Here is a 14,249-nt window from a genome sequence, read left to right as displayed (position 1 = left end):
AACGCAAACCAGTTCCTCTGTGCTAGCATCCTGTATGTGCTGTCTTGGTTCTTTGGATCATCTTTTACAGTGTTTGGACAGGAGCTGAAACACTCGCTGTCCCCAGTCCTAGTGTCTGCGCACCTAATATGAGATAAATAAGTACAGTACAGTGGAAAGTGGAAAGCTCACCCTTTCTTATGCACATAGACAATTCCTGAGCAAATCTTATGAACTCAACGGGGGGTCAGGGACCGTACTAGTAGAAATCCATGCTGGACGACAGAGCAGCATGAACTAGAGATAGTGCCAGCATTGCCCTCCAAGTAAAACGTCCTTTATTTTCTGCCGCTTCGGCTGAGGGTCAGTTGGCAGGTGCTGCTGGATGCTGTAGTTGCTACCAGCCTCCTCTACGCTCCTGTGGTGCGCGCAGTGCACTGCTAGGCGATTCCCGAGCGTGCTGGAGAGGCTACAAGGCCCTGAGGGGAGCGGTTATGCTTTATAGAGTCATTATATAACTTGGCTGCACAATTCAGCATAGTAAAATATTTATGGAAATTCATGAGAAGGCATATGTGTACTGCAGGCCCTGTGAAGGGGGGGTGCCTCCGTAACACTGCAGACGTGAGGAGCAGATAAGCCTTCCCAGTGTATCTACCGCGCTTCCCCCAAAGAGGAATGCTAGATATTTTGAAGCTCTAGACGTGCGTATTTCTTGTAAAGAGGCTGGCGCTGTGGGCTAAGACTGCTTGGTGTTCTTGCTCTTCAGGCTATAAATTGGAGGGCTGGCTAGGATCTGTAACGCCGTTTGCGACAATGTCCGCACACAGCCCTTGTCAAACGTTAAGCCCCTACCTGAGGCGCGTACTCGCTCTCATCTCTCTCCATCGCTGCTGGAGGAAGGCAGGTACCCCTGCTGCTGGTATGGCCTGGCGTGCCTCCTGGGCAGCGCGGGCATTTGCACTGGATGCGGAGAGAGCCCGGAGTTGCTCGGCCTCAGCGTGGGCACCAGAGACGAGTGCTTGCAATGGGCAGCGTTGAACTTGGAGCCCAGTGGCTAAGGACAGCGGCTGTCACAGAGCTCTAGGGGGGCCTCTTGGCCGAAAACTCTTAAGCATAAATTTCTGGCCGCAAATTGTTTGTGTATCATGATAGTCTACAACTTGTTAGAAGTTGAAATGCTGTTGACATTAAAAAGCAAGCTGCATGCAGCCTTGAAGACAGGGAGACTTCTCTACTTCCTCCTATTTATATTTGCAAAAATGCTGAGAATAAATTTTGCCCTTAAAACATCTTTGTTAAGTGAATAGAAATGCAGATGATCCATTTTCTAAATCTTCATAACATTGAAAATTGGCATTAGATTGTCTTGCTTGGACAAGGAAGGGGATGGGAAACCCAAGGGACCGAGGAGGTTTTTACAGTAACATGGCACAAACTGAGAAGAAGTTTGTAAGTATGAAAAAGAAGAAATGGAGGAATTCAGTAACTTAGATCTGTTATCCAAGGAGTAACAGATCCAGTTATTCAGAATACTGAAGTGACTTTCAAACATGACATAGATTCAATTTTTTCATCTGCAGCAGGGCACTCAAATGGCAAGTTTTAATGTTAGCAAAGCAAAAGCATGTACCCTGTTAATCTGTTCACTCTTAACTTCTCCCTGAAGATAGGTGGCAGCTCTGACTACACGTTCTTACAAATCAACGTTTTACCCTCAGCTTGCCTCATCCTGTGTTTTGATTTGTTGCTAGTGTGTTGGGTGCCAAATATTACAAGTTACAAGTAGTTCCACTTGCAATGGAGCTGGGTTTTTTGGCACAGTTGTTACGAATCCCTCGCCATACGTGCTCAGTGATTCACTAGATCAGGGGAAATGTAGACCAGAAGCAGTTGGTCACACTTATCTATAGACTACTTTCAGTGGACGCAACAGGGATACACCCAAAATACATTGTTCAAAGCTTCTGATGAAACTAAAATTGGTTAGCAGATATACTGTTATTGACAGTAGAATTTTTATTAAATGTACTATGATTGAATAATTCAAAGTACTGTTTTTTGAAGCACGCAGACCTTAAGCCCCAGTAGATCCAGGAGTGTCATTTCAGAAACCACTATCCTTAAGGGAAACGTGGGGGCTGCCCACCTGAAAGGGCCCTTCACAAGGCTGCTTACACCAGCCAAGGCCTTTCTGTATATGCCAGGCATATAATTTTCTTAATCAGATGCAGCTTGCATTGGCATTTGAATAGGCAGATGAGTGAAAGAAGTTGCACAAGTGAAAACATTTGTATGTAGGCTCACTTTGTCTCCAGGCTCCAGGGTGGTGTAAGCCCTTTTGCTGCTGCAGTCGTGTCCCCTCCCTTGTTTTCAGAGCCTGCTTCCTGCCTGCCAGCTGTGACACTCATCTGCACCCTGGCTGAGCCCGTCCAAGGGTGCTAAACCAGCAGAAACTACTCTCTTCTATCTTACTGGCTTGGGTTTCTGTTGGTTAGCATTTGAACAAGCTCATCAAGGATCCAGATAAAAAAGAGGTGGTGGGACCAATGCATTACTGACTTGGATTGAATGTCAGTCATGGAAATGCAGGTTGCACTGTCACACCTGTCTTACTGCTATTTTACTGACTTTCTGTTCTGTTAATACCCCTTACACAAATCTTTAACTCAAAGTAATTGTTGGCATATCTCTATTCTTGTTTCAGTTATTAATATCATTCACTGTTTTTTCTTGCTAATTACTTCTCGACTTCTCTTGCACAGGGGAGACTTGCATTAAAACTTAACCTTTAAGTCCTTTAGCAGCCTTTACGCTCCTTTCCTCAAGGAGTAATAACCATACACTGAGTCATGCGGCTTTGGCTACCAGTGTTGGAGGTATGGGAAAAAAGGAGATTAGGGTATTATTCAGTCTTTCACAGGTAGTTCACAAAACAAGGCCGGGTGAAAGAACCCTTCTTTGGGACAACACCAGCATTGCTTCCTAGGCCTACCTGTACTCCCAGCCATATTCTGCCTCCGTAGAATAAAGGCAGGCACTAGCCCTCCTTCCAGATTTTCTTGGCGAACATGAGCCGAATAAGTAGCACTGGAAGCTCCCAGAGAGAAAAACTTAGAAATCTGAGTCTGAAATTCCTCTAGCGGGCTGCTGGCCACCAGGGCCATAGACACTTGATTGCTGTCCGTGGGAAACCTCTCTCCACTGCCAGGAACTGAGACCTATAAATATAAATAAAATATAAATAAATAAAATATTCAGAGACGATATTCTGCATACTGGAAGCTCTAAAGATAAGGTGAAAGGGAGAGTTTAAACACCCGTAGAATATTTGCTTTCCTTTTGGCTGATGGATTCAGAAGTTTAGGTGACATAAGGTAGAAATGCTGCTCGAGCTGAAATGAGTTGAGGCAGTTCTAGACTGCCTGTGTGCTACTGAGGGAAAAGGAAGCGTTTTTAGGGAAGGGAGGGCTCTTTCCCCAATTCCTTTTGCAGAATTGCTTTTATGTGCTTTGTTTTGACAGGAGCCTAAGGCCTTTGTTACTTTCTCAGAAAGAAATTATTGGTCTGAGAGAAGCAAAGGTATGAATTATTTTTCAGCATGTGAAACACAGAATATGCGCAATGTATCACCCAGCCGCATATCTGCCTAACTCAAAATCTGAAAAGAGAGCAAGCCAAAGCAACTACTTAATACCTACACTGTGATAGGTTTCATAAGGGGGAAACTGCCAAATCCGTTCTGTTCTTTTGTTTTGTTTTCCTTTTCTAGAGAGAAACTTAGGATAGCTATAGCTGAGGATGTCCTCCAAGTCTTTTAGTTTTAGATTTTTAGTTGCATAATTCCATGTTTTGCTAGAGGCATTCAGCAAAATAGTGTTGGCTCTGTGTACAGGTCCTCTGTAGTAACCGCACACTGTGAGTGAGAACACAGTATTCTGTTAATTACTTTTAATTAAAATGGATACACATGCACACACACACATGCACACACACACACACACACGTTTGTGTATGTATAGAAAGATTGTTTTTCTAGTGACTTGGCTTCCTTTTCCTCATTGAAGGGAAGAAGTTAAACTTTCTCATTAAATGTTTATATAAAAATGAAATAATTCTGAGGTTAACCAGAAATGCAGCTTAATCTTGTGTAGGAACATGTGTGTGAGATTTTTTTTTTTTTAGTTGCACAAATATAGCTGAAACTTGAAGTTGGCAGAGAGTGCTGTTTAAAAATATTTTGTCCCAGCATGTAAAAACTCGTTTTGTTACAGAATTCTTTTGTGAAAGGTGTAGCTATGCCATGTCTCTGCCAAAGCGATGGGATCCATATCGACGTAGTGCATTTTGGAAAATAGCTGCGTTTGGGGCTTGTAGTTACAAAAGTTAAATTGGAATGTACATGTTTTATATATTGCTTGGAAGGATACCGCATCTAGTAATATTTTTAAGAGAGTGGAAAGAACAAAAAGAGCGCTTACGAATAGGTTCAAAATTTCTCTCTGTTAGAACATGTCAGGAGGAGGAGAAGTATGTGTGATGACACTTAGTATGTACCACTGAAGGTTCGGGTTTATTCTCTTTAGCTGTCATCATGTGCTATGGTTATGATACATATGTTTAATTTTGGCTGCATACCTCATCTTTTCCTTCTCTTATCTGGGTGTGTTTAAGCTTTATAGAATAATAAGAGCTACTGATACGTATGATACTGTCTGCTGTCTGTTTTCGGTGCTGTAGGAGCAATTGCACTCAGCCTTGCGTGGTCACCGCTGCCTCGTTCCCCTGTGGGGAATTGCTGCCCTGCTGCCTCTGGCCAGCTGCACGGCTCAGCCCCTCGCCAGCCTGCCCGGCTGTGACGCCAGGTCATTCGGAGGGAAGGTAAGGCAAATCCGAAGCCTGGCCTTCCCAGCTGAGCCTGGAGCAGGGGGCAGCAGGAGGATGCGGGCAGCTGTGGCCACCCTGGAAAGGCACCAGCAGGAACCATGGCTCTGGTCAGGCTAGATGCATGCAGGTGGCACAGCACACGTGTCCCTGTGCAGCACCAAAGGGAAGCTCTGGACATGCACACACACTCTGACATGCACGCAGTGCTCTGTAAAATTACACGCTTAAACAAATCATAGATTAAATACTAAAAGAAGCATTGAGCCTGTCTGTTCTGAACTAACATCACCTACGGGTGTCGTTGAAGGAGCCAGTTTTGTTTGAAGACGTTTCCTCAGTGACCTCTCATAAAAGAAACAAGGGATAGCAGAGATTGTTTGCTCTGTTGGATCAGAGACAGAAGATACACATAAATTATAATACCTGTCCTCTCACCTAATGGGAAGAAGTCCTTTTTACTTGAGAACCGCAAAGGAGCCTCTTCATCACTTCAGATCTGTTTTAAGACTGTCCAATGTCAACTCATATTGAATGTCTCTTTAATTAATAAGGAAGAAGGAAGTCTATTTTTTATTTTAAAAAAATTAATTATAGTATATCATTGCAGAAGATACCTTCAAAATGAATACAAACTCATCTGCTCCAGGTGTTCATGAGTATAGAACTGTAACAGACATAAGTACTTTGACTTGAGAAAATGGATAACATTTTAAAACATAGCTGCTTAAAGATCAGAGAGGTATCTGCCTCACTGAGGTACTTACGTGGCCTGTGAGCTCCTTGCGCGCTTTATTTTTTCTAACGTGGCTGTTGTGAGTTAGGAAGGTTCTATAAAATGACAATCACATATTAAGGAAATTCACTTAAAAGCTATGGTGATAGGCAGAGTATGTGAATCTGAGGAACGAGTGGATCCTGTGCCAAAAGCATTATGCTAATATATTTTAGCATTTTGTGTTTAGAATATATTATTTTCCATTTGCGGATGACCAAACATAGAATCCATCTGATTAAATCTGTGGGTCATAGAACTGAGTGGAACGAGGAGGTTCACACATGGTGAGATTGTGCGTCTTTCAAAGATTAGGTCAAATTTTATCACAGGATAAGCAGTGATTTCATAGTGTTGGAAGCTTTTTGTCCTAAAAGAAACAAGATTTGTAGCAGTTCAAAAGAATTTCTCTTCTAAGAGAAGAGAAAAAAGTTATGCTATCACATATTTTCCCGTTTTATAGATAAAACTGGAAAGTTTGAAAGAAAAGAGAAATACTAAATTTAAGGCTTTTTGAAATGTATTAAAAAAAGACCATCTCTCACCACTTAAAGGCATCTCAGTTCAGTCTGTTTTAAAGAAAAATTGGTAACTGTGACATCTTGAAATAGTATTTGGATCTTGAAAAGTAGCATTTTGTACAAAAGCCTTATCTAGGGCACGTCTGCCCAACGAGCATCGTGCTGCGATACCTGCGCCAGTTTGAGTAGACGGCCTCGGGTACCAGAAGCAGCGCGGTGATGCCGAAACAGCGTAAGCAGGGACAAAATGTCAGGAGGCAATCGAGCAGCTTACCGCTACCGAAGAAAGAAGGGTCCCGCTCCCCGGGGTGCTGCTTGCCGGGCTCGCTACCCCTCCCTGGGTTGATGCTGGTACCCGCCGAATGCCTCTGCGGGCCGGTCTCAATAACCCAGCAGCAAACTAACGCTTTTTTCAGGATTAGTTTTCTGATGGTCTAGAGAATTGAATGGGCTAATGAAAGGGCCTGCTCAGCGCCAGAGGCAGCACAAGGGACGGGGTGGGAGCAGCCAGCAGCGCGTTGTGTCCGCACAAAGACGAAGGGGGAAGAGCGGAGACGGGGAGGCAGCGGGGACGCAACGTCCCACACTTGCAGCAAGAGTGACCGGCTGGCATTGGCAAAAGCCTCGTGGAAGGGCACGCGCTGTCGCTGCCCAGCGCTGCGCTGCGCTGAGCCTTGGGCAGATCCCTTACAGAAACGTGGGTTCACTGAACTGGGATCTTGCGTCTCTTTGGCTGTTGCTTCCTTTCAGTGTCTCTGCCTACAGTGTTCCTGCTCCTGACTTGTTTTCTGTTCTCACTTTTGAAAGGCTTCTGCACCCGTCTCTTTTCTAAACCAGGTGAAGGCCCTGGGTCCTAAGAGCTGTCTACCTTCCCCAGTTTTGCATGGGGTAATTCTGTTGCCCTCAGTAGAGCTGCTTCTGCTTCAAGGATAAGAGAGAGCATCTGACATTGGTAGGAATTTGCCTGAGTGAGAAACAGCCGGGAGTTATTCATGGCTTTTTAAAATGCCATGTATGAACCTTTTATCTGTCCTTAACAGAGCGGGAAAGCTAACTCCCTAAACCTATACATAATCTTCCTTTTGCACTGCCTAGCAGGCATGCACCACATGAGCACAGTGTCTTGCAGGTAGTTCTCATCCAGGAAGCACCACAGTTTGCACTATTCACGAACCGCAGGGTACTATTCTGCTTCCAGGCTCCTAATCCCCCTTACACACAATCCCTTACAACTTTAACTGGTGGGGTGGAGGAGCAAGTTAAAAAGGAAGGAAAAAGGAAAATGAAACACAATGTACAGCCAGCCAGTGTCTGCCAGTTACTGCACACACAATCGACACCAGCTGCAGCCCAATTAAACTCGACATTCACAGGTGTTCCCAGCAGACCCTGCACTAACAAAACCACTTTCTTGAAAATACCTAAGGCTTTAACACAGAAGCTTTTTTTTTTTTTTAAAGAGAGATTCTTTAAAGCTATTTAGAGCACTTTAAGTACAAAGAAGCTGAAAAGAACTTTCAGGCCTCTGGAGAGAGTTGGTGCTTAATGCCAGAGTGGGAGAGAATCGGCCAAGTTGAATCAGCCAGTGTAACCATTGCTTGCGGAAGAAAGATGGGTTATGCTGAATGCTTTTTATTCAGGGAACAGTAACTGGCCCTGGACATTTTATTGTTGCCGGGGGTGGAACGGGGAGGAGGCAATGACTAGGTGTAAATCTGTTTCTTTTTGTTATTCATCATTATTTATACCATAGCTGTGTGCTTGCGTGTGGCTTTGCTAGTTACTGGTCAGTGTGTGTGTGTGTGTGTGTGTGTGTGTCTGGTTCAGATTGCAAATTTTACTCTCTTTTCTTCTTAGGATAACTTGATATAGTTGGTTTTTGACATGTGATGTAAGATTCTAAATTAGTTTAGTTTCTGCTCTTAGAAACACTCACCCAGATGGTAAATCACTCCTCCTGTTCAACTCCTTTGTTAACAAAAAATGTGATAATCTATTTTTAACATATGAATTGAAAATTATTGCCATGCTAAGAAAGGATTCCAGACATCAGACTAATACCTAGGTCAGTAATTTATTCTCATTCTGTTCAAAATATGAACCATTTTTGTTAAACTTTCATTTATATTAGTATTAATAATCACATGAGCTATATTCTTAGATTTAATGGTATCCGACTAGACCTGGCTAGCTATTCATCTCTGCAAAAACATCCCACACCTCGGTAGTTATTGCTTAATTACCTGCTGCCTACTCTGTTGCTGTTTAATCACTGGTGTTTCTGACATTCACTTAATGTCTTCATTACTACTTTAACAGTCAGTGCTGAAAGCCTCTGTAAATTAAGATGCAGTCAAGAATATCTATTTTGTCCTTCAGGACTTGGCACCACAATTTTGCCTTTGGAACAGGACCTTATTCCTATTCTTTACAACACACAGAGATCCAAAAGACTTCATTTCTTGGTCTTTTTTATACTGCAAAGGTAAAAATGGTGAGCCCTTGGATTTGTATTTGAAAATAATGAAGACGTGTCTTAAAACTGGCAAATTGGTCATGATGGTTCACAGCGTTCATTTATAGAGACTGGCAGATGAAACTCCTGCTGATAAATGGAAGGCAAGGCACACAGAGCAAAAAAATACACCCAGGCTTCATATTCACAAGTGTAAGATCTACATTAAGTATCATCACCCAGGAAAAGATGTTGGAAGCACTGTGGATAATTCCCTGAAAAAAAATAGTCTCAGTGCTAAATTGCTGTCAAAAAAGCAAATATGATGTTAGGAAAGGAATTGGAAGCTGCCCAGAAACCTCATGATGCTGTGGTACACCTCCCTCCATCCTAATGCCTTGGATAGCTTTGACCGCTCAATGACAAAAGGATGTAGCCGAAGTAGAAAAAGCACGGTGAGTGGCATGAAGTACGGACAGGTTCAGCAGGGGCAGAGACTGAATCACTGCAGGCTCCTCAGCTTGCAAAGACTTGACTGAGAGGGGATGAGATAAAAGTCTGTAAAATCATCAGTGATATGGAGAAGGTGAGCAGGGAAAAACCGCTGAATCACTGGTCTCATAACACGGGAAGTAGGAGGCACTTGTTGAAATTACTGGGTTTAAGACAAACCCAAGTGCTTTTTCATACGGTGCATGATTAGACCACAGCACTCACTGCAGGAAGTTGCGGAGGCCAAAACCAGAAGTGATTAAAGAAAGTAATTGGACAAATTCACTGAGGATAAGTCTATTGCAAGCTATTAAAACTCATGATCTAGATGCAGTCTCTGGTTTTGGAGTGCCTCTATGCCTGGGAGGGATGGATATCTTGCTACAAAAGCAGTGTTGTTCTTCCTTTCTTGTCAGTTAGCCCCTTCTGTTTCCTTTCCTCTTTTGTCTCGCTTGGCCCAATTTATATAATTGTTTAATCTAGGCAGAAATGACATTTTAAAATCCTTCAATTGCTTGGTCTAGGATGAATTGTCCTAATATGACTACGACAAGAAATACATTTAAAAAAAAAAAATAGACCTTAGGCCAATAATACAGCAGATTTCACCAAATGAATTTAGTCTCATTTCCCATTGGCCATCTTACCTGCGTTTGCTTTCCACAAGTGATTTAACTTGACTAGCTAATGAGAATGCTTGTAAAGGCTTTTTTTTTTTAAGTTTGCATACTTGAATATAGACAAATAATCAAACTTGCTTTGTTGAAATCTCTCAGCTCAGAAAGGTGATATCCTGGGTTAGCAAAGGAACTGGAAACAATGTCATGTGACTTCTGTGAGCCGACACCAAGGCCCACGTTTTTAACGCTGTGCCCTAATGCCTGCTGCTTATTACTGAATAACATATGAAAGATTTAGTCTATAAAAATTCTGAGTGCGGCCAGGAAAAGAGAGAACAGTAATTCATGTCTTAAACTTCTTTCCTCTTCCCTTAAAAGCAACTCAAGTACCCCTGAAAAACAAATAAAAAATACCACTTTTCTGATACTTGCTCTTATCTCTTAACTTGCAGTTATCACAGAACTTACGTTGCAGTCTTTAAGAATAAAAATAAAAAATCCTTTGGGGGTCGGTTATGGTCAGTGGTACTGGTACTCTTGGCAAGATCATAGAGAAAACATTAAAATAATCATCAGCAGTATTGGCCTATGGGCAAATTCCTCCTAAGTGTCTCAGTGTACAAGTGAAACAGGAAGAGATAAGACGGGTAGTGTTGTTTCTTCTTTTCTGAATCTGCCAATATGACCCTCTTTTTCTCAGCTTCTCCAGTAAAAATAGACATGCTCCTGGCAGCTGAACTTTCCAGGGCTGTGGTAATACCCTGCTTCGTAATTCTGATGCTGTAGGTATGCGATGGTCTCTGTGAGCAGAGCAGAACAATCATGTGTTTTGCTTTTCTTAACAATGTGCGTGAAAGCTCAGAAAAGGTCTCTTCCTCTTAATATTGTGGAAAACTTGCCCTTAGTGCGGTATTTAGTAAGGGAAAACGGTCCCCTGTTTCAACGATCGACGCAGCTTTGGAGTTCAGGATGTTTGGCATCCATTCTTCCATCAGGAGTCTTCTCCCCTTTGAGAGTCTTCTGCGTTTGGGTTTTGGCAGGAGGTGGTGGCGGGGAGGTTTGTCCCCCCTCCCCCCCTTTTTTTTCCTTAAAGTAGCTTTAAACTTGTGTTAGGAAGTTAGGGAAATAGTCACGCCGTGTACTTACTGAAAAATCTAAATGGAATGGCACAGATATCTACATTATTTTCTAAAATGATATCTTACTTATCTCTCTAAGAAGCTGGTGCACTAAATCTCAGCTACGCTTCCACAATTAACTGTCTCTGAAGTCCTGAAAAGCATTAAAATGCATAACAGCAGTGTTTAGCCTCACTGCTCATTAGAGCAGCACAGAACTAATAGTAATATTGTTGTAACTTGACAAAGCCATCTAAATCCATGCATGTTTTCTTGTGAAAGCTTCCTAAACATGCTGCTAAATCCTCTAAAAAGCTACTAAACGGCTTTGGCAACCATTAGCACAGCATAAGCAGTGGAACCCTTTTCAGTAAGTGAACAAACAGAGAAAATATGCTGAATAGCTGGACAAATGTGTTTCAGCTGGCTCTTTCATTTACAGATATAAGGGAGCAGTCAATATCAATCACTGTTTTCCCTGTTGCACTGGAAATCACAATATCTCTTTTCATTCCACAAGCTCTTTTCACCACAGTAATGTGTCTTTAGAATGACACTGGCATCAGTCTGTTTCCGCTGTCTGAAGTCCAGAGAGCTTAAAAACACATTTCAGGGTATGAGACCTTAACCCGCCTCCCCTTCCACACACCCCTCTCCTTCTAGCCTTCCCTTCTGAATTAATTGTTTTTACTTCTTTCCCAGCATAAAGTTTAGAAAGAAAAGTGCCCGCAGAGCCTGGGAATATCTGCTCCTGTGCTTTGGGGACAGGCAAATGTATTGCTGGTCGTTGGGTTTTTAATTTATCAGGTGTTGCAGGGCGTTTAACACAAGGTAATATGTGATTATCAAGTTAAAAGTAATTTGCAACATACTGTTATGTGAAATGTAATTTTACTGTGGTTTGGATTTGGAGCTATATCCTGTTTCTTGGAAGTGCTAATCACCCACAGCCCCATTTATTAAGAAGAAGGTTGGGGAAACTCCGTTCTTGTGAATATCTGGCATTTGGAATATGTTCATGTTCTTGTGCTGGCTTTCTTACTTTCAAATAATAGATTTTATAGTAACCATACTAGCTATATGATGTTTTTATTGTTTATTTACAGATAACAGCAGTCTGTAGAGAAGCAGCCCTTCTAGCTCTTCAGGAAGATATACACGCCAAATGTATAATGGGACGGCATTTTCGGTATGCGTTGACTGTTGTGACCCCAAGAATTCCTGATTCGTTAATCCAGTTTTATGCAGATTATCAGCAGCAAAGTGGACTACATGCGCTTTGAAAGGCAAATAAATACATATGCCCATTCAGAGTATGAATAGCTAATTTCCTTTGTAAAGTCTTCAAAAGCTAAAGAATTTTGTATTGTAAATGGAGTGTCTGAAGTTAATTCAAGTGCAGAATCGTCATAATAAACACACATGTGGAATTACTGAGTGCAGTGGAAGTTGTCAAAGCTTTGTCTTTTACAATTTAAATGGTATAAGATGCTTGGTTAAGTCAGTGTTTCTGAGTGTACAGACCTGCATACAAAAACAATTACCAAATTCTGAATTTTGTGGTGGATTCTTGGCCCTGAATAGAGCAGCAACAAGTGTCCTTACCGTCTTCATTTGTTTGTGCTCAAACGCTGGTTTCATCCCAGGGACCATCGCAGCGAGGCACAGACCTGGGGAGTGGCTTTGCTACAAAAATGCCGAAAATTATTCTGAATCTTTTGATTTATGATCTCTAGAAAAGCTGCCAAACCGGCTTGCCGAACTTACAGCTTTCTGAGAAAAAGCTAAGGTATCCTGACTGATTACAGAGAAGTGTTTATCTTTGCTCTTAAACAGCTCCGTTTTACACCTACTGTAAAGTAGGCGCATTAAAAATTATACATCGCTAGGCTTTCTATGTAATTCAGAAAAGCGAACTACATCTAAACCTTGGCTAACCTGAAAGCATCTCCAGGATTCAGGGCAAGATTTTTATTGTTTTTTTCTTCAAAATAAATATGAATATTGACTGGTAATTTAAAGCTGGCCACTGAAAATCCTAATGAATCCTAACTTACGAATAAGAAAACCTCTTTACAAAAACTGTTATAAAGGACCCCAGGATACTTTACGGAGGCATGAGATCTTTTGAACTTATTTCTTCATCATTTCATCTGTTGAAACAATGGCAAATCAGTATAGGCCCTTTACTCTTGCATTCAGTAAGAAAACTCATTAAGTAGAATTATTTTCAACATTTTTCCCAAAAGTGGAAAGACTGAGCTTTTTATTCCAGCTATGAAAATAGAGGGAAGATAAAGCAAAACCAGTATGAACTTTCACAAAAAATTAAAAAGGCAACAAAAAACTGAATTTCAGTGGCTACTTCTGTGTTTTCCAGATGTTTTCTAGCTAAGCAGAAGAATTTACAGCACAACATTTTAGCAAAATCATGCTGTTACCTGATGAAGTCAACAAGAAAGATCATTTCAGATTTTAACATATTTAAGGTTTTTTTTGGATTTATTTATTGATAGTTCTGAAGACCTTTCTTTCTTGCTGAATTTATATATCTATTTTGAGAGATTTAAAACTGTTTAGCAATTTAGATTTTTTTATGAGAAATTGTTATACATCTGTCTATGAGAGATTATATTTATTTACATAATCAATTGAAATTTAAGCAGTAATCTCCTGGCCTTGATTATGATTTTTCTTTCTTTACTTAGTTTCTCTCTTTACTGTATAGTTCTTAAGAGTGTAGCTTTTAAACAGAAATCTACTATTTTAAAATTATATCTTTTTTATTACTTCTGCTTTTAACCTCTTGTTGTTAAAATTAAATTAGCATTTATTTTTACTATCACTGAAAAGGATTAGAGGATGAGGAGAAGCAGCTAGTTTGTAGTTTACTTATTCTGATGCTGTTTGTTGTATGGGCAGTTTTGCTCTTTTTTCACTATTTGACTCTTTTTTACAACAGAAGGAGGGAATTAAAGAGTGGGCTCCTGTTGACATCAAAGGGAATTTTGAACATTGCATTTTAGGACATTCAGAGAGGATGCTGGCCCCTGAATGCTGTTGGTGCCTTGAAGAAAAAGAGCATCCCTGCCAACATTTATCTTCTCATGTCCCATGTGGTACCAAGTCTCTTGATACATATCTACATGTCTGAAGTGAGTTGAAGTTTAGGAAACTTCCTCTTTTATGGCTGAGTTTGTGGAATAGAACTGAATTTGACTAAAAAAAAAAAAAAAAGGCTTCTAAAAAAGTTAAGTTATGGCAAATTTGTGAAATCCCTAGAAGGTCTGTATTGCTCCCAAATATTCTGTCTGGAAGACTTGGCTAATGTAATGCCACTCCAAGTCTTACTCCATTCCAAGCCACAGACAATTTGCGATTTGAAGAAAGGTATGATGATTTCCC

The 14,249-nt window shown here is 41.2% G+C and overlaps 1 protein-coding gene across 9 annotated transcripts in view; it reads left to right on the top strand.

The window, feature by feature from the left end:
* Positions 1 to 12,286, top strand: part of AFG2A (AFG2 AAA ATPase homolog A) — a 208,853-nt gene extending 196,567 nt beyond the window's left edge. For all 9 annotated transcript variants that reach the window (XR_011140844.1, XM_068941621.1, XM_068941624.1 and 6 more), the window contains one exon: positions 11,951 to 12,286. Coding sequence is in view for 8 of the 9 variants with exons in the window: in XM_068941621.1 (XP_068797722.1) it covers positions 11,951 to 12,127 (177 nt within the window). In the remaining variant the exon portion in view is untranslated. The remainder of the gene's footprint in view (positions 1 to 11,950) is intronic.
* Positions 12,287 to 14,249: the final 1,963 nt, after the last annotated feature.

The sequence above is a fragment of the Struthio camelus genome, chromosome 4, assembly GCF_040807025.1.
Source record: "Struthio camelus isolate bStrCam1 chromosome 4, bStrCam1.hap1, whole genome shotgun sequence".
In the NCBI taxonomy this organism is placed as follows: domain Eukaryota; kingdom Metazoa; phylum Chordata; class Aves; order Struthioniformes; family Struthionidae; genus Struthio; species Struthio camelus.
Note: the sequence above shows the minus strand (reverse complement) of the source record. Positions and strands in the feature narration are given on the sequence as shown.